At 35.0% G+C, this 25,678-nt stretch overlaps 1 protein-coding gene across 1 annotated transcript; it reads left to right on the top strand.

The window, feature by feature from the left end:
* Positions 1-25,678, top strand: LOC141336628 (MHC class II regulatory factor RFX1-like). The gene is made up of 18 exons (XM_073842331.1): positions 1-131; positions 8,337-8,698; positions 11,728-11,825; positions 12,748-12,816; positions 12,910-12,977; positions 13,066-13,417; positions 14,840-15,021; positions 15,168-15,287; positions 15,365-15,486; positions 15,569-15,687; positions 15,766-15,875; positions 15,957-16,108; positions 19,684-19,781; positions 19,865-20,014; positions 20,093-20,301; positions 21,296-21,449; positions 22,667-22,712; positions 23,369-25,678. Exons 2-18 carry the CDS (start codon positions 8,359-8,361, stop codon positions 23,512-23,514), a joined length of 2,535 nt encoding a protein of 844 aa, XP_073698432.1. The 5' UTR covers positions 1-131; positions 8,337-8,358; the 3' UTR covers positions 23,515-25,678.

Genomic DNA, 25,678 nt, shown 5'->3' with positions numbered 1-25,678 from the left:
GAGGACGAGGCGCCATAGTCACGGTAGTCGTGGCGACAAGAACCCAGCAACGAGAATCAACAACAACAATTTGAACCATTAAGAATATAAAACTCCGCGCCAAACTAAGATCATCCGGCGGGAAGCGAAAGGTGAAAGCAATAACTTTATTTCACGCATCCTGCTCTTGTTTTCCGCTGCAAGTGCTGAAGTGTGCTAGACACGATTTCCTCAGTTATCGCGCTTTAACTCGACCCCGCGCCTCGGTTGTTATGACGATGTCAAATGTGCCCGAGCGCTACAAAATGGCGGGTGTTGTAACGTGAGAATGTGTGTGACTTTTACTTGTTGTTGTTTGTTTATGGTGAGCGTGACGTCAGGAGTGTGTTTAACTGACTTGAAGACTGAAACGGACGAGTAGTTTGGGATCAAATGTCAAAGAGCGACTTTTGACAGTCAAACGTGATTCGACTGCGGTCTTTTTTCGCTCGTCCGGTTTGCTGGAGTTTGTTTAACGCAAATGCCGATGGAATGCAGGCTTTGCGGTAAATCAAAGTCCAGGGAATTGCATTTTCAGTGGGTTAAAAACTTTGTAGAGGGAGTCGTCGAACAGCCATATGTGTGCCAGATCAGCTCCAGTGCGGAGGGAGTGGAGCGAGGGGGCGTGTTCTGGAGAGGGGCGTGGCTTGGGAAGTTAAAAGGGCGTGATTGACACATGTCTTCACTGTTGTAGATATACACGCTTTTGTTCTCTGTCAACAATAAACTAAATATAAATATTAAAACACATGTATATTTGACCCTGGACCACAAAACTAGTCATAAAGGTAAATTTTTTAAATAAATAAGCTTTCTGTTAATGTATGGTTTTTAATTTTTTTTTAAAATTTAGAATCTGAGGGTGCGAAAAAAATCGAAATATTGAGAAAATCTCCTTTAAAGTTGTTTAAATTAAGTTCTTAGCAATGCATATTAAAAAAAATGATAAATTTTTCTTTTATGACAAAAAATAAGTAAAGATCATGTTCCATCAAGATATTTTGTACATTTCCTGCCGTATAAATATCAAAACTTAATTTTTGATTAGTAATATGCATTGCTAATAACTTCATTTTAACAACTTTGAAGGCGATTTATTTGCACCCTCAGATTCCAGATTTCCAAATATTGTACTATCCTAAAAAACCATACACCAATAGAAAGCTTATTAATTTAGCTTTTAGATGCTGTATTATGGTCTATGACAACAGTTTATCTTTTTGTGTCGTCTTATTCGAAAATAAGTTCTTAGCGATGCATATTACTAATCAAAAATTAAGTTTTGATATATTTAAAGTAGGAAATTTACAAAATATCTTCATGGAACATGATCTTTACTTAATAACCTAATGATTTTTGGCATTGATAAAAAATCAATCATTTTGACCCATATAATGTATTGTTGGCTATTGCTACAAATATACTTGTGCAACTTGTGACTGGTTTTGTGGTCCAGGGTCACACATTTATGATATTAAATCATAACATTGACTATATACTCTACACAAGGACCATGGAGAGAAAAGTAATATATTACACAACATGATGTTTAGTTATATTTATAGTCACTGCAGTTATAAGACAAGATTCAATGTTAAACAAAACGTTTTGCATGTTAATTTGTCAGCATATTTGAAAATAAGCTACGGATATATAATGCTTATCCGGGTAAATTGTTGAAAATATGTATTTCATTTTAGCATTCAGTATTGTGCCTTTTTTTGTTTTTGGGATGATTTTAATATCATGAATTGTTCTTTTAAGACAGTTTATCACTAATCCTGAACATGAGTGATTTTCATTCTCTCACAGTAACTTCATATGAGCTAGCACATACTGTCATCACAAGACAGGGCACGCAATGTTCCCTCTAATTTAAGGAAAAATGAGAGTACTGTTAAACAAGTTCAGCCAGCTCGAGGATTTATGTGCGGCTGACAGGGAAAGAAAATGCGTTTTACATTCAGTCTCAACGTAAACTCCTGGAATGTATGCATTAGTGCGACTAAATGCTTGACATTTTGTAGCTAAATTGTTTTTGTTTTGATCGATAATAATAAAGGATTCTAAATGCATGTTCTCAATCGTATTTAAATAATTATTTAGTTATCAAATTACACCAGCAGAAAGATGCCAGTGAATTTGATTAATAAAAATAATGTTTTAATGAAAATGTGAATGCTTATTAAGGCTTTAATGCTTTAATTTCTCAGTTGACTAATCACATTAAGGCAAGTTTTATGAATTGTTATGTTCAAACATGCAAATGTATCTATCTAATCATTTACTTACATTTCCAGAACAGAAATTAGAACACTTGCTAAAACCAGTTTTTGTTGACATATTAGAGTTGAAGCTTTTTACTGTGGGCATTTTTGATATCTGTTTTTATCACTTATTAAATTAGAAAAACCTGTCAACAGTCAGAAATTAATATATATACTGCCACTCAAAAGTTTTTTTATAGTTAAAATATTTACTATATGCTTATCAAGGCTGCATTTACTTGATCAAAAATACTAAAAGAAGTAATATTATTACAGTTTAAAATAATGGTGTTCTTTATTAATTTATTTTAACATATAATTTATTCCTGTGATGCAAAGCTGAATTTTTATCAGCCATTACTTCAGTTTTCAGTGTCACATGATTCTTCAAAAATCATTCTAATATGCTGATTGATTCCTGTTATTATTAATGTTGGAAACAGTTGTGCTGCTTAATATTTTTTTGAACCTGTGATTTTTTTTTCTGGGTTCTTGATGAATAAAATTTATTCAAAATATAAATCTTTTCTAACAATATAAGTATTTGCTAACAATATAAGTATTTATCAACTTAACACATCCTTGGTGAAGAAAACTATTAATGTCTTTAAAAAAAAGAGAATAAAAATGTACTGTTCAACTTTTTATTTGTTAAAAAAATCCTGGAAAAACAATCACAGGTTCTAACAAAATATTAAGCGGCACAACTGTTTTCAACATTGATTATAATCAGCAGATTAAGCATATGATGCTGAAAATTTAGCTTTGTATCACAGGAATGAATTACATTTTAATAGTTTTTCTGTATTTTTGATCAAATAAATGCAGCCTTGATGAGCAGACGAAACATCTTTAAAAAACATTAAAAATCTTACTGATCACAAACTTTTGAGTGGCACTGTATATATATATATATATTTAAGGAATGAAGTGTTTTATGAACAAACACCTTCAGAATATAGATGGGAATAAAACTGTACATTATCTAGTGAAGTAAAGAAAAAAACTCACTTTGTATTTAAAGATATGTGTTGTAATTAAAAACCTACAGACGCAAATAGATAAACTATAATAAAATAAAAATTAAAGATGTATTTTGAATATTTCCTTTCCCTTTTCATAGGCATGAAAGCAAAACAGCACAAAATCTCAAAACTGACCAGTGCATGGAAAATGTAATATACAGTCAAACCAAAAATTATTCACACACCAGTAGGCATGTGCCGGTATCAAATTTTCATGCTGCGATTAATTGATTGAGCTTTTATCACGGTATACGGTATTATCACAATATTTTAATTGCTCAGGAGAAATGGATGGAGTGGTGGTGGGGGAGGGAACAACTTGCATTAAAACAACTTGCATTACAATAGGTGTAATTGTGATTGTCAAAACATTTGGTAACTAAACAGAATTTTACACATTTTTCACAATTTAAATTCTTGGGATTTGATTTCAATCTTGATTCAATATTGACTCTTTGGATAAAAATTAGGTAGGCTACAGTAGATAGCCTACATATAAATTTTTCTCAAGAAAAAAAAATATATATCTCACATAATGCTGTTAATTATGTGTAATTATAATTATAATAATGCTGATATTATGTAGGCATATCTTTCGGTAAGTTGTACTGTATCTTTAAATAAAAAGTAACAGATGATCGGTTTACTTGAACTGAAGCGCTACAGCGATCGGTCACGTCACATTTACAAGCACCAAAACGGTATTTATTGTCTGAATTTCGTAATAAAATGGACAGAACCTGAGAGCTGAGAATTGTTTTAATATCAAAAGTAACCTGCTCTGATCTAGTAGTCTGTCGGTCTCAATGTTCTCATTGCTCCGTGATTTTTCTCTGTGTGAGAAAATGGATACGTGGCGCGAGAGCGTGTGAGAAGTGTAAATTGCGTGAGTCTCACGCTGAATGCGTAGAGTTGGCAGCCCTGCTTTTAGAAGGGGGATAAATCGTCGGCAGTGTTCCTCCTTCCGCCATGCTTCTTCTCCATGTGAGGATTGTTTACATTAGACTAGAGTGCGCACTGCGCCGCATGCACACAGTGCTTCTACATGTGGGGATTGTTTACATTCAGAGTGCGCACGTGTTTCGCGCAGCATATACACCGTGTTTGTTTAAGCGGTTGATGGAAAATAAGCTAATGCGCGTTCTATAAATATAAATTCTGATCTATTATTTTTCACGGTATTTTGAAGTGCCCACGATAACAATATCGTGCATATTCATTACCGCGATTTATTGCATTACCGAATACCGGCACATGTCTACACACCAGATATAATTTTTAGTATATTTTTTTACTGGTATGTGCAGGATACTATAGTTAATTTATGTAAGTGAGGACAGCTAAATAAAGTAAACGGTGACACATTATACCCAAAAATTCTTCATACCAGTAAAATTGATAAAAAAAAAAAAAATTGGGACCAAAAAATTGATTTGACACTTTGACCTGACCATGTTTTGTAACATATCTGACATTATTAAAATGCATTTGTTCTGACATAGTTTAACTTTTGAGTTCTTGTCATATTTCATAACCACTTTCTAATTGTAATCGAAACCAACAGACGCAAATAGATAAAATATAATAAAACAAACATTAAAGATGTATTTAGGATATTTTCTTTCCCTTTAAAGACATGAAAGCAAAACAGCACAAAATCTCAAAACTGACAAGTGCATGGAAAATGTAATATACAGTCAAACCAAAAATTATTCAGACACCAGATAAATTTTTTTACATTTTTTTACTGGTGTGTGCAGGATACTATAGTTCATTTGTGACCATGGACCACAAAACCAAGATACATCTATTTGAAAATCTGAGGGTGCAAAAAAATCAAAATACTGAGAAAATCACCTAGGGCTGGGCGATTAATCGAAAAATAATCGAAATCGACATTCAGAACCTATAATCGATCAAATGTTTCCAGGTCGATTATTTCGATTACTTTCCCTTTAAAAACAGTACCGCGTGTGGAGTCACGTGACCCCGCTCCGTTACATTACGTTATTCCGCCGACATGTCCATGGAGAGCTTAAAAAATTTACAGGATATACAAGAGTAATTTTGTTTAGAAGACAGTGCTTATTTTCTACTTTGAAAGTGCATTTTCGGTTTTCGGCCGAAAGACTTTTATCACCGAAACAACACGGCCGAAACAGTATGTTGACACAAACAGAAACCGCAGCCTGCACGTGCTTGTCTGAAGCAACACGTCTGCGGTGTGGACGTATGGAAAGACCCACGGATAGCGATTTGCAAAACTTGTTTTGCCGAAATTTCCAGAGGGGTTGTGTCTGCAGTCGTGCGTGCAGTGATAAGAGCAGAGATCGAGACAGATGTAGCTTTCAGTGAGTGAAAAACATTAGCTTTACGTTGGTGTTACGTCACAATATTTTAAAGATATGTATTTTCATACTGTATTTTTATTAATATTTATGTTTTAAACCATGGAGGTGAGCCAATGGATATCACACAAGCAACGTGAAAACTGCGCAATGTTAAAATGAAAGTGAAAACTGATTTTCAGCATCTGACGTGCATTCTCTCAGAGACAATGAGACACGATTATACTTCATATGCTGATATTAATTTAGTCCCCTAATATTTTCCTTGTGCCCTGAATATGGTGGGAAACGTATAAAAAGAAACGTATATTGTGCAAGGTTTGTTTCAGAAAATCGGTTCTTGAAATAAAGCTCTTAATTTTAATTGAAAACTGCAGTGTTATTATGGGTTAAGAAAGTATTAATTATGATTTCAGGTGTTAAATGTGGGGACTGAAAGACAAGAAATGATGAAACTTCAAAAGACTATCCATTGAATAAATCTGAGCGCTGCACGTTTCAAAGTCATTTGTTGCGCTGCTTTGTATACCAGTCTGACAGCGCCTCCTGCTGGAAGAGAAACGCGTAGTCTTGTAAATGTGAATTTTTTTACAGTCTATGATGTGATGGATCCAGAAGATAATGTTATAAAAATTTAAACAATTTAAACAAAGGCAGTAAAATATATGTATATGTCAAGTAATAAAATACTTGATTGATAATAATTGTTTAAATTAATATAATTGATTTATTCTTTGAAACTTTAATATTAATGTATGCAATTGCAATGCCTTGATTCTAGTAAGATTAGTACACAGTCATAGCCATAAATGGAATGGTACTAATAATTGGCATAATTCTTTCGGTGTTTCGGTTTTCGGCCTTGGTTTCCTCTTTTTCGGTTTTTCTGTTTCGGCCAAGAATTTTAATTTCGGTGCATCCCTACTTGTCAGTGAACTATGAGGGCAAAAAAATAAACATTATATAAATATAATTAAATATAATTTTATTAATAAATAAAATAATCGTTCATTAATCGTAATCGAGTTAAAATGTTCAATTAATCGAGATTTTGATTTTAGGCCAAATCGCCCAGCCCTAAAATCACCTTTAAAGTTGTCCAAATTAAGTTCTTAACAATGCATATTACTAATCAAAAATTACATTTTGATAGGTTTACAGTAGGAATTTTACAAAAAATCTTCATGGAACATGATCTTTACTGAATTTCCTAATGATTTTTGGCATAAAAGAAAAATCAATAATTTTGACCCATACAAAGTATTTTTGGCTGTTGCTACAAATATACCCCAGAGACTTAAGACTGGTTTTGTGCTCCAGGGTCACATTTATGTAAGTGAGGACAGCAAAATAAAGTAAACTGTGACATATTATACCCCAAAATTATTCAGACACCAGATATAATTGATAAAAAAAAATTGGGACCAAAAAATTTGATTTGACACTTTGGCCTGACCATGTTTTGTAACATATCTGACATCATCAATTTTGTTCTGACATAGTTTAACTCGAGTTCTTGTCATATTTTATGACCAATTTCTAAACTATAGTGAACAAACTAATAATGTGAGAAATGTTGAAGGTGTCTGAACAAATTTTGGTTTGACTGTAATTCATTTGTGATTATCAAGATGAATTTGTTCTGACACAGTTTAACTCTTGAGTTCTTGTCATATTTTATTACCATTTTCTAATTGTAATTGAAACCTACAGACTCAAATAAATAAAGTATAATAAAATTATCACTTAAAGATGTATTTTGAATATTTCCTTTCTTCTAGTCTGAAACAAAGACATGTAATCAAAGCAAAATATCCCAAAATCTCAAAACTGACAAGTGCATGGAAAATGTAATATACAGTCAAACCAAAAATTATTCAGACACCAGATATATATTTTTTTATCATTTTTTTACAGGTGTGTACAGAATACTATAGTTCATTTATGTAAGTGAGGACAGCAAAATAAAATTAAACTGTGACATATTACCAAAAAAAAAAATTGGGACCAAAAAATTGATTTGACCATGTTTTGTTACATATCTTACATTATTAAGATTAATTTGTTCTGACACAGTTTAACTCTTGAGTTCTTGTCGTATTTTATTACTGTTTTCTAATTGTAATTGAAACCTACAGACACAAATAGATAAAGTATAATAAAATGATAACTTAAAGACATATTTTAAATATTTTTTTTCTTCTAGTCTAAAACAAAGACATGTAATCAAAGCAAAATAGCCCAAAATCTCCAAAACTGACAAGTGCATAGAAAATGTAATATACACTTAAACCAAAAATTATTCAGACACCAGATATAATTTTTAATATTTTGTTCTAGTGAACTGTCACATATTATACCCAAAAATTCATCATATGAGTAAAAATTGATGAAAATTTGGGACCAAAAAATTTATTTGAAACATTGACCTGACCTGACATTATCATGATGAATTTGTTCTGACACAGTTGCCATATTTTATATTCATTTTCTAAACTATAGAGAATAAACTGTGATAATGTGAGAAATGTAGGTGGTGTCTGAATAAATTTTGGTTTGACTGTAAGTGTAATTGTGCAATAATCTCCATCTATCATTAAAGCAAGTAGAGAAGTCTAAATCTGTTTGCTTCCAACTTCCCGCAGGGCTTAATCCGTGCTTTTAATTTCTGTTTGCAGAGGGATTTGGGCTGTTGTCGTCATGGCAACTTCAGGCTACACCGCTGAGGAGCTTCCGCCCTCCCAATCGCAAGGGGGCAACGTCACGACGGCCTCGTCAACCCAGCAGAAAGCCACTTCCACCACCACGTCCCAGTTCCTTTCCGACATCCAGAGCTCACCGGGATCCGCTCCCGCACAGACGGCCTCCATCATAAGAGCGCAGGCCACGCCCCCTGTCACTCAAAAGAAAGCTGTTTTGGCCACGCCCCCTCCAGGAGCTGTGACGGCAGCGCAGTATGTGGCAGGAGAGATTCAAAGCTCCGCCTCCCAGACAGGAAATGGCCAGAGCGCCCAGCAGTACATAGTGGTGACCGTCACCGGTGAGCACTCGCACTTTACTACATACATGAACACTTAACTTTCTTCTAGTTAGGACTGAACCTGCAGAGCCACTGGTTTATACGCATTGCGTGTATGAAAGTGTGTGTAATGCGATCTAACTGACACCTGACACTTTCTAGGTCTCTCCCTGAATAGAAGGACCTCGAAATAAACGCGCAACAGCAGCAGCGTATCGCACACATTCCCTTCTGCTTGTGCTTTTTATTTAACACACTCGCACACATACACACGTTTTTTTCTGATGACTGAACATTGTAACGCTCTAATTGGCAGCCGTTATGACAGCAATGCCTACTCAGCGTCCTCAGTGTGTGTGGATGAACTTCTTACCCCAGCAGCTTTATTACAAACCTCAAAGTTTACACAGGACTGAAGGACAAAACCGTGAGACCTGATATACTATAGTGGCCACAAAAAATGTCATATTTAAAATTAGGTTTTAAATGTCAATACCAAAATAAAAATATCCAAATAAATTTCAAAAGAAAATATGTAAACATATACACTAGCCTTTTTTTTAATAAATAAGTGATTTGTTTTTGAGAAACGTTAAGGCGAGACACTGCAGGTGACTAGGGTTAAAAAAATAACTAATAGGTATCAGCTTACTTACCCAGTTGATTGATTACATTGATAATTGCAAACATTTTTTGTATTACAAGTTTTCTAAAAGGTTAGGTTCAAATATGTAAATGAGGCATTATTTAATGAAATATGCAAAAATGAAAAATCTAAACACTGGGTGGAGTCCGTTTCAAAATTCTTGTTTAATTTTTTTTGACATATTAGAGGCAAACGTTTTTACAGAGGGGATTTTTGGGTATCTCGTTTTGTCACTCCATAATTCAGAAAATACTTAGAACAGACAGAAAACTATATGTTTTTAATAATATGTTGTATAAAATCAAGCAGATTATACATGAACAAATCCCTCTGTAAAAACCTGCAGGATATCAACAGGAATAAAAATGTAAAGTTTGGTTTGTGTAAGTGCTGCTGAAGTGGAGATTTATGGCTCAGTGTAGGAGGAAAAAACTCATTTTAAGAAAACAGCCTTTAAAAATATGTATTGTAATTGAAGTCTATTGACACAAATAGATAAAGTGGCAAAAAAGAAACACTTAACAGTGTCTTTTGGATGTTTTCTTACCACTAGTCTAAAAAAAAATCTCAAACTTGACAGGTGCATGAAAAACAGTGTTTAGCATACTTTTATAAAAGTTTTTTTATTTTTAAGCAATTATAAGGGTTTCCAAGTTAACATTAATAATAGTTATAAATGTTTCTTGAGCAGCAAATCATCATATTAGAATGATTTCTGACAGTAAATACTGGAGTAATGATGCTGAAAATTCAGCTTTGCATCACAAAAATAAATTCAAATTTAAAATATATTAAAATAAAAAGTGGTTATTTTAAATTGTAATAATATTTGACACTATTACTGTTTTTACTGTATTTTTGATCAAATAAATGCAGCCTATGTGAGCATAAGAGTCTTCTTTCAAAAACATTAAAATCTTACAGACTCTAAATTTTTAAGGTATGTATATTTGTATTTATGTATATTTATATTATGCATTAAATATACATAAATGACTTGTGTATTTAAAATTAGTTTTCAAAATATCAACATTGTTAGAAAATAAAAAATAGTTTTTTAATATATATATTAATGTATTTTAAAACTAGATTTTTATTTTGATATTTTATTTAGAAATGTATTACTTTATTATTACCAGTCAAAAGTTTGGACACACTTCCCCATTCTCTTTGATGAGGAAGAGTGTCCAAACTTTTGACTGGTAATAAACAAAAAACTTTAACATAAATGACAAATTTTTGTGAATCAAATTAAAGGTGAAAGATTCAAAAAGTTCCTATGTGAAAATATAGATGAAAATGAACTGCTTTAATGTAAGTATTTAATTTTATAAAGGAATATAACAGATATAATAATCTGCTGTATGAAAAAAGACACCTGTAGACAGGCTTTAGTTTAAAGCTGATCACAAAGATGGCGATATTAAAGAATAATTTAATTGGGTAAAGAGGAAATCTGGAGGATGCAGGAAAATACAGAATGAAAATCAAACTAAAAAGCGTAGGTGAAGTAAGTGCCCTCATCCTTTCTTTAACTCAAAGGGATAGTTTACCAAAAATGAAAATTCTGTCATTAAGTTCTGAAGATGAACAAAGGTCTTACGGGTTTGGAACAACAGGGTGAGAAATTAATGACAGAATTTTCATTTTTGGCTGAACTACCCCTTTTAATTTCTCCTCTCTAAATCTCTCTCTCAATCTGATACCTGTGTTTACCTGAACGAGAGATTTCTCGGCCCATCTGTGGAGATTAATTGTTCAAGGCCGGCCCGTATGAGCCTGATATAAAGAGAAATGGCTGGTTGTGTGTCTGTGTTCAGATCATGTTCTACAGTAGCTGTCTCTACAGTCTGGATGTGGTGTACCGTAAGTGCGAGCTCTTGCTAAGAGCTGGTTTTGATGTTTGCTTGTTAGTTGTTTCTGTATCAATTTGATTTTTATGAAAAAAATGTGGCTTCCCCTTCGCACAGTCATTATTTCCTCTTCTCTGTGAGCGGTTTTGTCACGTGTTTCCTTCTCATTTTTGTTTTCTGTCTTTAGTTTTGTCTTCAGTGTGTCTTCCTCTCATTGTGTGTCTCTTTTGCACACACAGACACACACGCAAGCTCTGCAGTGTGAGTTTCAGTGGTGAAAAGTGGTCATATTCTACACTTTTTTTAAATCTTTTTTTTTTTTTACCTAAAATGTTCTTCTAAATTAAGAAGTTTGTTTTCACTCATAGACTTGAGTGTATTTTTATAGTTAAACCCAAAATTTAATATAGTAAATTACTTATTAATTAATTAATAAACATTATGAGCAATCCTGTTCCAATTAATATGCAAATGTGTTTCTGTCTGAGAATCTGAGTATACAGTAGTTTGATGTTCATGTCTCATGTTTTTGGTCTGTGTCTTTGTTTTAGAGGGCTCTCTTCACTCAAATGACTCTGAATCGAATTCTCCTCCCGCGGGACAAACCGGTGTTCCCACACAGGTAGTGCAACAGGTACAGACGGCACAGGTAATGCACCCATTTCTGTAAATATGGGTTGTATACACTACCAGTCAAAAGTTTTTGAACAGTAGGATTTTTAATGTTTTGCATGCAAAACATTTAGCCTGCATTTATTTCCAAAGCACAGCAAAGACAGTACAATTCTGAAATATTTTTAGTATTTAAAATAACTGTTTTCTATTTGAATATATTGTAAAATGTAATTTATTCCTGATTTCAAAGCTGAATTTTTAGCATCATTACTCCAGTCACATGATCCTCCAGAAATCATTCTAATATTCTGATTTGCTGCTCAAAAAACATGTATTATTATAATCACTTTAAAAACAGCTGAGTAGAATTTTTTTTCAGGTTTCTTTGATGAATAGAAAGTTCAGAGAAACAGCATTTATCTGAAATAGAAATCATTTGCGACAATAAATGTCTTTGACTTTTGATCAATTGCTAAATAAAAGTTTTAATTTCTGTTGTGTCTTTGCCAAAAACAATTCTGATTCCAGTCTTTTGAATGGTATAGTAGTGTATAATGTTACAAAAGCTTTCTATTTCAGATAAATGCTGATCTTTGGATCTTTGCATTCATCAAATAATCCTGAAAAAATGCACTCAGCTGTTTTAAATAATGATAAAAATAATAAATGTTTCTTGAACGGCAAGTCAGGAAATTACAGACTGGAGTAATGAAGCTGAAAATTCAGCTTTGAAATCACAGGAATAAATTACATTTTAAAATATTCAAATAGACTTATTTTAAATAGTAAATATATTTCAGAACTTTACTGTTTTTGCTGTACTTTGGATCAAACAAATGCAGGCTTGGTGAGCAGAAGAGACTTCTTTAGAAATCATTAAAAAATCTTACTGTTCAAAAGCGTTCATAGCTGTCAAGATCAGAGGAATTCCTAAACTGATGATTTGTATCCAACAGAGGTCTGTGGTTCAGGCCACAACCAAGAGTGGACAACTGGGGGTCAGTAATCTTCACATCACACCTGAGGTACAAACACATTATTTACTTGCTTAGACATCTGCCTCTGATTTAACTGATGATTAATCTGAAGTGAAAACTGCTGTTTGTTTGTGTGTGTAGGTCCCTGTACAGCATGTTTACCCGAGCCAGTTTGTGGAGGGAGACGCCAACTACAACAATACTGCAATGTGAGCATCAACTCACACATATTTAGCTGTATTTTGCTTTTCATTTCTTACCTTTATCTGTATCTGTCCTTCTCTCTCCCGTTTTCAGTCGTTCCAGTAGTTACCAGTTCACAGACCCCTCCCTCTACACTCAGGCCACGCCCTCCGTAACGTACTATGAGACGTCGCCCACCACCGGCTCACTGGTCACGTCCCCTGCCAGCACTCAGCCTGTGTCTGTGACGTCCGGGGCGGGCACAGGGGTGGTCTCCATGTTCTCAGAAGGCGGTTCGGGGATCACAGTGGTGGCTGGCGGGTCCTCGTCAGGAGTGGGCGGGTCAGGGGGTGTGGTCACAAGCGGAGGGGCGGGGAGTTACGTGATTCAGGGCGGGTACATGCTCGGCGGAGCCGGTGGAGGGAACCAGAATTTCTCACACAACACACGCGCGTCACCTGCAACCGTGAGTGGATTTGTTTTCATTCGTTTTAGTCATTGAATTAAAATATAAATATTAGAAGAAGCCTTGCCTGAAGCTTAAATAAAGCTTACTATAAATACACAGTTGAGGTCAAAAATGTACATACACCTTGCAGAATCTGCAAAATGTTAATTATTTTATTAAAATAAGAAGGGTCATACAAAATGCATGGTATTTATTATTTAGTACTGACCTGAATAAGATGTTTCACATAAAGATGTTTACATATAGTCCACAGTAGAAATTAGTAGTTGAATTTATAAAAATGACCCTGTTCAGAAGTTTACATACACTTAATTCTTAATATTGAATAACTGTCCCCTGTTTGTCCTGAACAGTTAAACTACCCACTGTTCTTCATGAAAAATCCTTCAGGTCCTATAAATTCTTTGGTTTTTCAGCATTTTGTGTATTTGAACCCTTTCCAGCAATGACTGTATGATTTTGAGATCCATCTTTTCACACCGAGGACAACTGAGGGACTCATATGCAACTATTACAGAAGGTTCAAACTCTCACTGATGCTTTAGAAGGAAAAACAATGCATTAAGAGCCAGGGGGTGAAAACTTTTTAACAGAATGAATGATGTGTACATTTTTCTTATTTTGCATAAATATCATATTTTTTTCATTTAGTACTGCCCTTCAGAAGCTACAGAAGATACTTACATGTTCCCAAAATATGTGAAATTTAACCTGATCTTCAAATTTCAAAAGTTTTCACACCCCTCTTAATGCATCATGTGTCCCTCTGGAGCATCAGTGAGCATTTGAACCTTCTGTAATAGTTGCAAATGAGTTCCTCGGTTGTCCTCAGTGTGAAAAGATGGATCTCAAAATCGTACAGTCATTGTTGGAAAGGGTTCAAATACACAAAAATGCTGAAAAACCAAAGAATTTGTGGGACCTGATGTGATTTTTCTGAAGAACAGAGAGCAGTTTAACTGTTCAGGATAAACAAGGGACTCATGAATAACTATTAAGAAACAAAAACAAACCACAGCTGTGGATCATTCAGGTAACAACACAGTATTAAGAAATTAAGTGTATGTAAACTTTTTATAAATTCAATTATAATTTTCTCTTGTGGACTATATGTAAACATCTTTTATGTGAAATATCTCGTTCAAGTCAGTACTAAATACAAAATACAATGCATTTTGTATCATTAATCCCTTATTTTGGTATGATGATTCTTTATTTTAATATAACTTTAAAGTAATACAAATAAAATAGCGGAGAAATAAAATTAAAATGAAAACACAAAATATATTTTAATAAAAAGCTAATAAAAATATTAATAAATACTACTATATGTAAAAGTATGGCCAATAAATCAGGTAAACATAGGAGTTTTTTGATAGTCAGACAATTACTGACTGTCTGTCTGCTATCTGTGTTTAGGTGCAGTGGCTGATGGATAACTACGAGACAGCTGAAGGTGTGAGTCTTCCTCGCTGTACTCTCTACTGTCATTACCTCCTGCACTGCCAGCAGACCAAGCTGGAACCCGTGAACGCCGCCTCCTTTGGCAAACTCATTCGCTCTGTGTTTATGGGTCTCAGGACCAGACGTCTTGGCACCAGGTACAAACACACTGTTTGGATACCTTCGTCAAAAAGTCAACAGAAAATATAAAAATAAAATCTAAATATTAATAGTATATCAGTGATACTAACATAACACGGGTAGTGTATTAAAACACCTGTGTGTGTGTGTTTGTGTGTTTCAGAGGGAACTCTAAGTACCATTACTATGGCCTTCGGATCAAGAGTAACTCCCCCCTGCACAGACTGGTGGAGGACCAGCAACACCTGGCCATGAGACAACAGCCGTACTCACAGAAACAAAGGTGTGTGTTTATAATTTAAGTGTTGATGATCACTTGCTTTTGTTAGTTTGACTGACAGCCCTCATTTTTTGTTAAAGGATAAAGCCTGTGCAGAAGGTGGAGGGACTGACCAATGGGATGGGTCTGGGGGTGGGGCATCAACAAGGGGCGGGGCTCTCCGACATCAGCGCCCAGGTTCACCAGTATCAGCAGTTTTTGGGTAAGGCAAACACAAACATGGTCAGCTATTTCTTTTGGGCATATACGCTTATTCTAAAGGATATGACATCAATGTGCCTCAGATGCGTCTCGCAGTGTGCCAGAGTTCCCTGAGCTCAAAGATGAGGTTAAACCTATGCCGGATGGACTCCTTCCTCAACACGTACACACATTTCAGATGGTTTACAGAGAGCACTGTGAGGTGAGTGTGTGTGCTGGAGTTCGGGTGTGTGGTTATTCTAGTGTTTTGGTGATTGATTGTGTGTGTGTTTGTTTGTAGGCAATTCTGGACGTAATCGTAAACTTGCAGTTCCCTCTTGTGGAGACACTTTGGAAGAGTTTTTGGAGGTTCAGTGAAGGACAAAGCAGCGACACGGATGCACTCGACCTGTGAGACATGTTGACTTTATGTACAGTCACACAAGTGTTGTGATGTTGTGTTGTGTCTCACTGCTGTCTCTGTCTCTGCAGTCATGATGATTCAGAGAAGCGTTTGCCCAAGTCAGTTCTGGTTCTGTTGTGTAAATATGAGCCCGTCCTGCACTGGACCCGTGAATGCGACAACCTACTCTACCAAAGCCTAGTGGAGATACTCATCCCCGATGTCCTGAGACCCATCCCCAGTGAGTTAACTCTATGCAAAATCTATATAACTCTAGACAGTAACTATATAAACTCCATCCCAGTGAGTTACACATCTTTAAACAAACTCTATATATCTCTATACTGAAACTATGTGAACTAGAGTTACACAACTCTACACAAACTCTGTATAATTCTATACAGTAACTGTATAAACTCCATCCCAGTGAGTTACACATCTTTACACAACCTTGTTATATCTCTATACTGAAACTATGTGAACTAGAGTTACACAACTCTACACAAACTCTGTATAAATTCTTTACAGTAACTATATAAACTCTATTCCAGTGAGTTACATAACGCTACATAAACTCTATATGGTAACTATATAAACTCCATCCCAGTGAGTTTCACAATTCTACTCAAACTCTATATAGACTCTATATGCTATATAAACTCCATTCCAGTGAGTTACACAACTCTACACAAACTCTGTAAGACTCTATACAGTAACTATATAAACTCCTTTCCAGTGAGTTACATATCTCTACACAAACTCTGTAAGACTCTATACAGTAACTATATAAACTCCTTTCCAGTGAGTTACACAACTCTACACAAACTCTGTATAAATTCTTTACAGTAACTATATAAACTCCTTTCCAGTGAGTTACACAACTCTACACAAACTCTGTATAAATTCTTTACAGTAACTATATAAACTCCATCCCAGTGAGTTTCACAATTCTACTCAAACTCTATATAGACTCTATATGCTATATAAACTCCATTCCAGTGAGTTACACAACTCTACACAAACTCTGTAAGACTCTATACAGTAACTATATAAACTCCTTTCCAGTGAGTTACACAACTCTACACAAACTCTGTATAAATTCTTTACAGTAACTATATAAACTCTATTCCAGTGAGTTACATAACGCTACATAAACTCTATATGGTAACTATATAAACTCTATTCCAGTGAGTTACATAACGCTACATAAACTCTATATGGTAACTATATAAACTCTATTCCAGTGAGTTACATAACGCTACATAAACTCTATATGGTAACTATATAAACTCTATTCCAGTGAGTTACATAACGCTACACAAACTCTATATGGTAACTATATAAACTCTATTCCAGTGAGTTACATAGCGCTACATAAACTCTATATGGTAACTATATAAACTCTATTCCAGTGAGTTACATAACGCTACATAAACTCTATATGGTAACTATATAAACTCTATTCCAGTGAGTTACATAACGCTACATAAACTCTATATGGTAACTATATAAACTCTATTCCAGTGAGTTACATAACGCTACATAAACTCTATATGGTAACTATATAAACTCTATTCCAGTGAGTTACATAACGCTACATAAACTCTATATGGTAACTATATAAACTCCATTCCAGTGAGTTACACAACTCTACACAAACTCTGTAAGACTCTATACAGTAACTATATAAACCCCATTCCAGTGAGTTACACAACTCTACACAAACTCTGTAAGACTCTATACAGTAACTATATAAACTCCTTTCCAGTGAGTTACACAACTCTACACAAACTCTGTATAAATTCTTTACAGTAACTATATAAACTCTATTCCAGTGAGTTACATAACGCTACATAAACTCTATATGGTAACTATATAAACTCCATCCCAGTGAGTTTCACAATTCTACACAAACTCTATATAGACTCTATATGCTATATAAACTCCATTCCAGTGAGTTACACAACTCTACACAAACTCTGTAAGACTCTATACAGTAACTATATAAACCCCATTCCAGTGAGTTACACAACTCTACACAAACTCTGTATAAATTCTTTACAGTAACTATATAAACTCTATTCCAGTGAGTTACATAACGCTACATAAACTCTATATGGTAACTATATAAACTCCATTCCAGTGAGTTACACAACTCTACACAAACTCTGTAAGACTCTATACAGTAACTATATAAACTCTATTCCAGTGAGTTACATAACGCTACATAAACTCTATATGGTAACTATATAAACTCCATTCCAGTGAGTTACACAACTCTACACAAACTCTGTAAGACTCTATACAGTAACTATATAAACTCCTTTCCAGTGAGTTACACAACTCTACACAAACTCTGTAAGACTCTATACAGTAACTATATAAACTCTATTCCAGTGAGTTACATAACGCTACATAAACTCTATATGGTAACTATATAAACTCCATTCCAGTGAGTTACACAACTCTACACAAACTCTGTAAGACTCTATACAGTAACTATATAAACTCCTTTCCAGTGAGTTACACAACTCTACACAAACTCTGTAAGACTCTATACAGTAACTATATAAACTCTATTCCAGTGAGTTACATAACGCTACATAAACTCTATATGGTAACTATATAAACCCCATTCCAGTGAGTAACACAACTCTACACAACTCTGTATAAACTCTCTATGGTTACTATATATTCTCGATGCCAATGATGTCTACAACTTTACAAAAACTCTATATAAACAATATACGTTACATAAACTCCATTTCAGTGAGTTACACAACTCTACACAAACTGTATAAACTCTTTACTCTGTAAAATGCAACTATAAAAATTCTATTCCAGGGTGTTACACAACTCTATATAAACTCTATACAGTATATAAACTGCATGTCAGTGAGTTACACTACTGTGTATGGGAAATATATAAACTATATTATTCTACTATACTCTATATAATCTCCATCCCAATGAGTTACACAACTCTACACAAACTCTATATAAACTCTGTCCTCCATCCTGTAGCTCAATGTTATACAAACCTAATGAATTAAAAAACTGTATATAATCGCTATACACAGTAAATTACAAACTCTGCATTCCAGTTAGTTACAAAATTCTACATAACTCTATACAAACTGTATAAATACAATTTAAATTGGTTACAAACATTTTCATAACTCTATATGAATTTTATATAATCACCATCCAGTGAGTTGCACAATCTTACACAAACTCTTATAAATTCTAGTCCCAATGAATTATAAAATTCTACACAGCTTCATACAAACTTTTTATAAACTTCATATATCTCCTTTATACAAACTCTGTACAGAATTTTAAAATCAGCCTAGTCAGTTTCAAGTCTACGCAAACCCTACATCAACTCTATCCACGTAAGTTAGACAACTCTATAAGATTTCACACAGATCTATGTAAACATCCCCATTGGGTTACACAACACTCTACAAACTCTATACAAATTCTATTTTAATTCTATTCCGGCTGACTTACCAAATCTACACATAGCTACACAACTAGCTACACTATTATTTATAATTTGAAGTGCACAATTAAAAAAAAAGCAACAGTTGCTTAACTCTATGCAGCCATACAAAGATAGTGTAAACTCTATTTTAATTCCATGCACTTTAACAGAACTCCGTACAGCTCAATATTCCCAACACTTTCTTATCGTTTAAGTACTTTTGTTGCAAATGACCATAAATGTAAATAAAAAACATATTTAAGATGCAGAATTTGAAATCAGGTCTAGCTGTCTTTATTTTGACTTTTTCTTTTACTTTCTTCCTGCAGGTGCCTTAACTCAAGCCATCCGTAACTTTGCTAAGAGTCTGGAGAACTGGCTGACCAATGCCATGATCAACATCCCGGAGGAGATGGTCCGCATCAAGGTCTGAAATGCACACAGATCTTCTCTGACTCCCATCTGTCTTCAGTGTGTTTATGCTAATGCCTTGTGTGTTGCGTTGAGTAGGTGGTGTGTGCGGGAGCATTCGCTCAGACTCTGCGGCGTTACACATCTCTCAATCACCTGGCTCAAGCGGCCCGCGCTGTCCTGCAGAACACGGCTCAGATCACACAAATGCTTAGTGACCTCAACCGCGTCGACTTCACCAATGTTCAGGTAACACTGGTTCAACGTCCCGTCATTCTCAGATCTCCCTTCAGTTCTTAATTTACACGTGTGTATGTGTGAGCTTAGGAGCAGGCCTCGTGGGTGTGTGGCTGTGAAGATGGAGTGGTCCAGCGGCTGGAGCAGGACTTTAAAATCACTCTGCAGCAGCAGAATTCTCTGGAGCAGTGGGCCGCATGGCTGGATAGTGTCGTCACGCAGGTCCTGAAGCCATACACCGGCAGTCCGGCCTTCCCCAAAGCCGCCAAACTCTTCCTGCTCAAATGGAGCTTCTACAGGTGAGAGTCCTGCTTACTCCACAATGTACACTACATTTGTGACCCTGGACCACAAAACCACTTTTAAGTAGCACAGGTATATTTGTAGCCAATAATACATTGTATGGGTCAAAATTATCAATTTTTGTTTTGAGCCAAAAATCTTTGGGATATTAGGTAAAGATTGTGTTCCATGAATATAAATATTTTAAAACTTAATTTTTGATTAGTAAAACTTTATTTGGACAACTTTAAAGGCGATTTTCTCAATAATTAGATTTTTTTGCAACATCAGATTCCCGATTCAGAATTGCAAAATATTGTCCTAAAAAACCATACATCAATGGAAAGCTTATTTGTGACCCTGGACCACAAAACCAGTCATAAGGTTAAATTTGAGAAAAATGAGATTTATACATCATATGAAAGCTCAATAAATAAGCTTTCCATTGATGTATGGTTTGTTAGGATAGGACAATATTTGGCTGAGATACAGCTATTTGAAATCAGAAATCTGAGGATGCAAAAAAATCAAAAAGACTGAGAAAATCACCTTTAAAGTTGTCCAAATTAGGTTCTTAACAATGCATATTACAAATCAAAAATTACATTTTGATATGTTTACAGTAGGAATTTTACAAAAAATCTTCATGGAACATGAACTTAATTTCTTAATGATTTTTGGCATAAAAGAAAAATCAAAAATTTTGACCCATGCAATGTATTTTTGGCTATAGCTACAAATATACCCCAGCGACTTAAGACTGGTTTTGTGGTCCAGGGTCACATTTATTCAGCTTTCAGATGATGTATAAATCTCAATTTAAAAAAATTAACCCTTATGACTGGGTTTGTGCTCTAGGGTCACATATAAATTTTAAAAACAGTATGTGAAACAATACACAATATGCAACAGAAACATTTTAGACATGCTACATATTGTACTCATGATGCATTTTAATCTAATTTTGTGTATAAAATCACTTTTGACTCACTGTATGTGTGTGTTTTGTAGTTCTGTGGTGATCAGAGATCTGACCCTGCGTAGCGCCGCCAGTTTCGGCTCGTTTCATCTGATCAGACTGCTTTATGACGAGTACATGTATTACCTGATCGAGCACAGAGTGGCACAGGCCAAAGGAGAGACGCCCATCTCTGTCATGGGAGAGGTACACATACAAACACACACACATAGGGCTGTCACCATTCCTCGATTGCATTTTGCCCGTGTCGAGTAACTGGCAAAATACCGGAGGTGTCAAACTCCACGGATGAGAATTTATAAAATGTATTATTGGACCGTTTTCCAAGGCTGCATGATATATTAAACTCTAAATAACTGACCTGAATAAAATATGTCACATAAAAGATGTATACATATAGTCCACAAGAGAAAATCATAGTTAAATTTATAAGGATTGCCCTGTTCAAAAGTTTACATACACTTGATTCTTAATACTGTGTTATTACCTGAATGATACACAGCTTTGTTTTTTGTTTAGTGATAGTTGTTCATGAGTCTCTTGTTTGATCTGAACAGTTGAACTGCCCGCTGTTCTTCAGAGAAATCCTTCAGGTCCCACAAATTATTATTATTTTTTTTTCAGCATTTTTGTGTATTTGAACCCTTTTCAACAATGACTGTATGGTTTTGAGATCCATCTTTTCACACTGAGGACAACTGAGGGACTCATATGCAACTATTACTGAAGTTTCAAATGCTCACTGATGCTCCAGAAGAAAAGAAAGATGCATTAAAGGGGGGTGAAAACTTTTGAACAGAATGAAGATGTGTATACTAATTTTGATTAAATATAATATTTTTTCACATGTATTACTGCCCTTCAGAAGCTACAGAAGGTACTTACATGTTTCCCAAAAGACAAAATAAGTTAAATTGACCCTGATCTTCAAATGCAAAAAGTTTTCACCCCCCAGCTCTTAATGCATTTAGTCAATATTAAACAAGGATTCGATCTCACAGTAAAGTGTAAAAACTATCTGCAGGCATTTGTTATAATGCACAATGTACATTAGCTCTATTGATTATAATACAATTATGTATTTTAACAGTTTTGTTCAATAAAACCATGATTACTTGCTTTTTATACTTTATTTGAACTAAGTAGTATTACCTCATTGCTATTATATATGCATTTTAAGTAATTTTAAAGACTGTTGTTTGCTTAGGTCTATTTTTTGACATAAAAAATACATAATTAAGTGATTACTTGATTAATCATCAAAATAATTGACTGATTACTCGATTACCAAAATAATAGTTAGTGACAGCCCTACACACACAAACACACACACACACACACACACACACACACACACACAATCAGACAGTCATGCAGTGATTTAACTTTGTGTGTTGTTTCAGTTCGCCTGCCTGAACAGAAGTCAAAGGTCAATGGATCCTGATAAAGGTATGTACTAAAAGGCACACAGACACCTTTCTGATTAATCAGAGAGGAAACACAGACTTTCACAGACAGAGACTTTCTTATTCTTTTCCTTTAAAGGGATAGTTCACCCAAAAATGAAAACTTGATGTTTATCTGCTTACCCCCAGGGCATCCAAGATGTAGGTGACTTTGTTTTTCAGTAGAACACAAACAAAGATTTTTAACTCAAACCGTTGCAGTCTGTCAGTCATTTAATGGCAGTCAATGGTTACCAAATCTTTAAGAGTAAAAAAACATACACAGACAAAACCAAATTAAATCAGTTTCTTGCACAGACATATCGTTTTGTGTGTTAAAACCTCAATGTATCGTCACGAGCCGCAGGGTTTAATCTGATTTTGTCTGTGTATTTTTTTTTACTCTTAAAGATTTGGCAACCATTGACTGCCATTATATAACTGACAGACTGCAACAGTTTGAGTTAAAAATCTTTGTTTGTGCTCTACTGCAGAAACAAATTCACCTACATATTTGATGGCCTGGGGGTAAGCAGATAAACATCACATTTTCATTTTTGGGTGAACTATCCCTTTAAGTTTTTAAGCAACTGTTTTAGCAACCACCAAACACTGTAGCGTTAGGAAACGTCATTCATCATGGTGTGTGAATGTGTGTAGATGAGGAGGATGAGGAGGAGGACGATGAGACCGATGAGGATCAGGACATGGCCATCCCTGTGGTTGTGGGGGACGAGTCACTGGAGCCGCCCACCAAACTCGCCAGAACAGATCTCTTCAACAACAACAGCAACACACCAAACTAACATCATCAAGGACACAAGGGCTGTATATGCCCAACTCATTTCTCCGAGAGCCAGTTCGGGATCGAAATACAATCTTCAGTTTGCTAATTATCAGAGGAAGTTCAGTTTCAGTTCATTTTTTTAGTAAACCCAGAGAAACGGAATGATCATTTGTGACCCTGGACCACAAAACCAGTCTTAAAGGATTAGTTCACTTTCACAACAACAATGTACAGATAATGTACTCACCCCCTTGTCACCCAAGATGTTCATGTCTTTCTTTCTTCAGTCATAAAGAAATTATGTTTTTTTGAGGAAAACATTTCAGGATTTCTCTCCATATAGTGATATGTGTGGCGCCCCGAAGTTTGAACTTCCAAAATGCAGTTTAAATGCAGCTTCAAAGGGCTCTAATTGACAATTTATATACTTTTTTTTTTAGATTTGATTTTGGCCATTTTTGCCTTTATTACGATAGGACAGATCAGACATGACAGGAAGCGAAGTTGGAGGCGGGATCGGGAAAGGTCCTCAAGTCGGGATTCGAACACGGGACGCCCGGAGCACAGCGGCGCTATATGTCGACGCGCTGCCCACAAGGCTATCGGCGCCGACATTTATATACTTTTTAACCTCAAATGCTCGTCTTGTCTCGTCTCTGCGATGCGCATGCGCAGTCTGTGTAATCTGGGTCAATACAGTTAGGGTATGTCAAAAAATTCCCATCTCGTTTTCTTCCCCAACTTCAAAATCGCCCTACATCGCTGCAAAAGTACCGACCCAGTGTTTACAAAGTGAACATACAAAGAAGCTCAAACGCCCTTTACAAAAAAAAGGTAAAACAGCGATTTTGACGTTGAGGACAAAAACGAGATGGAAGTTTTTTGACGTACCCTAACTGTATTGACCCGGATTACACAGACTGCGCATCGCAGAGCCAAGACAAGACGAGCATTTGAGGTTAAAAAGTATATAAATTGTCAATTTGTTTAGAAAATAACCGATCGTTTCACTAGATAAGACTCTTCTTCCTCGGTTGGGATTGCTTAGAGCCTTTTGAAGCTGCATTTAAACTGCATTTTGGAAGTTCAAACTTGGGAAGGCACCATACATATCCATTATATGGAGAAAAATCCTGAAATGTTTTCCTCACAAAAACATAATTTCTTTACGACTGAAGAAAGAAAGACATGATGAACATCTTGGATGACAAGAGGGTGACATTATCTGTAAATTTTTGTTCTGAAAGTGAACGACTCCTTTAAGTAGCACAAGTCAAAATTATCGATTTTTATTTTATGCAACAACTCATTAGGATATTAAGTAAAGATCATGTTCTATGAAGATTTACTGTACTTTTTCTACCGTAACTATATCAAAACTTAATTTTTGATTAGTAGTATGCATTGCTAAGAACTTCATTTGGACAACTTTCTCAATATTTAGATTTCCGATTTTCAAATAGTTGTATCTCAGCCAAATATATCCTAACAAACCATACACTAATGGAAAGTTTATTTGTTTAGCTTTCGGATAATATATAAATCTCAATGTCAAAAAATTGACCCTTATGACTGGTTTTGTGGTCCAGGGTCGCATTTGAGTTTCCTGAGGTGAATCGGCCCTCAGAGCTGCTGTATGATCTGATGACGATGACATTCATATGCCTTAATTACGCACACACACACCTAAACACACATTTTCATTGCCTTTCCTTTCTCAAAGCTGCCATGTGTGTCATGTGTCTCTGTTCTTAAAGAAACAGTTCACCAAAAGTGAAAGCATGCCATGTGTGTCATCTGTCTCCAAAAAAATAGAAGGGTGAATAAGTTGAACTGTCCCTTTAAGAGTCCTGTTTTGGTAAACATCCATCTGCTCCATGCTGCCATTGAAATCATTCTTTGCCAAAGCCAATCATACGTCACCTAGGCCTGTTCCTCATTAATATTCATGAGTCTGGTCATTTAAGGTGTCCAGCAGATTTTGCATTTCACAGCTGTAACATGCCTTTCTATGCTTTTGATTTTCTTTTTTTAAATAATGAAATTGTTATATACGCTTGTTGTGCTTTAATCAGCTGTTTAACTTTGCTTTGTGATTTGAGTCTGCTGCGAATGGATCTAACGTGCCTTCAGAGGATTATTCAATCTAGAGATCCATTAATAAATGTTAAAAACAATCATGA

This window comes from Garra rufa, chromosome 6 (assembly GCF_049309525.1).
Source record: "Garra rufa chromosome 6, GarRuf1.0, whole genome shotgun sequence".
In the NCBI taxonomy this organism is placed as follows: domain Eukaryota; kingdom Metazoa; phylum Chordata; class Actinopteri; order Cypriniformes; family Cyprinidae; genus Garra; species Garra rufa.
The sequence above is the reverse complement of the archived record's forward strand: the minus strand, read 5'-3'. Positions and strand labels throughout refer to the sequence as shown.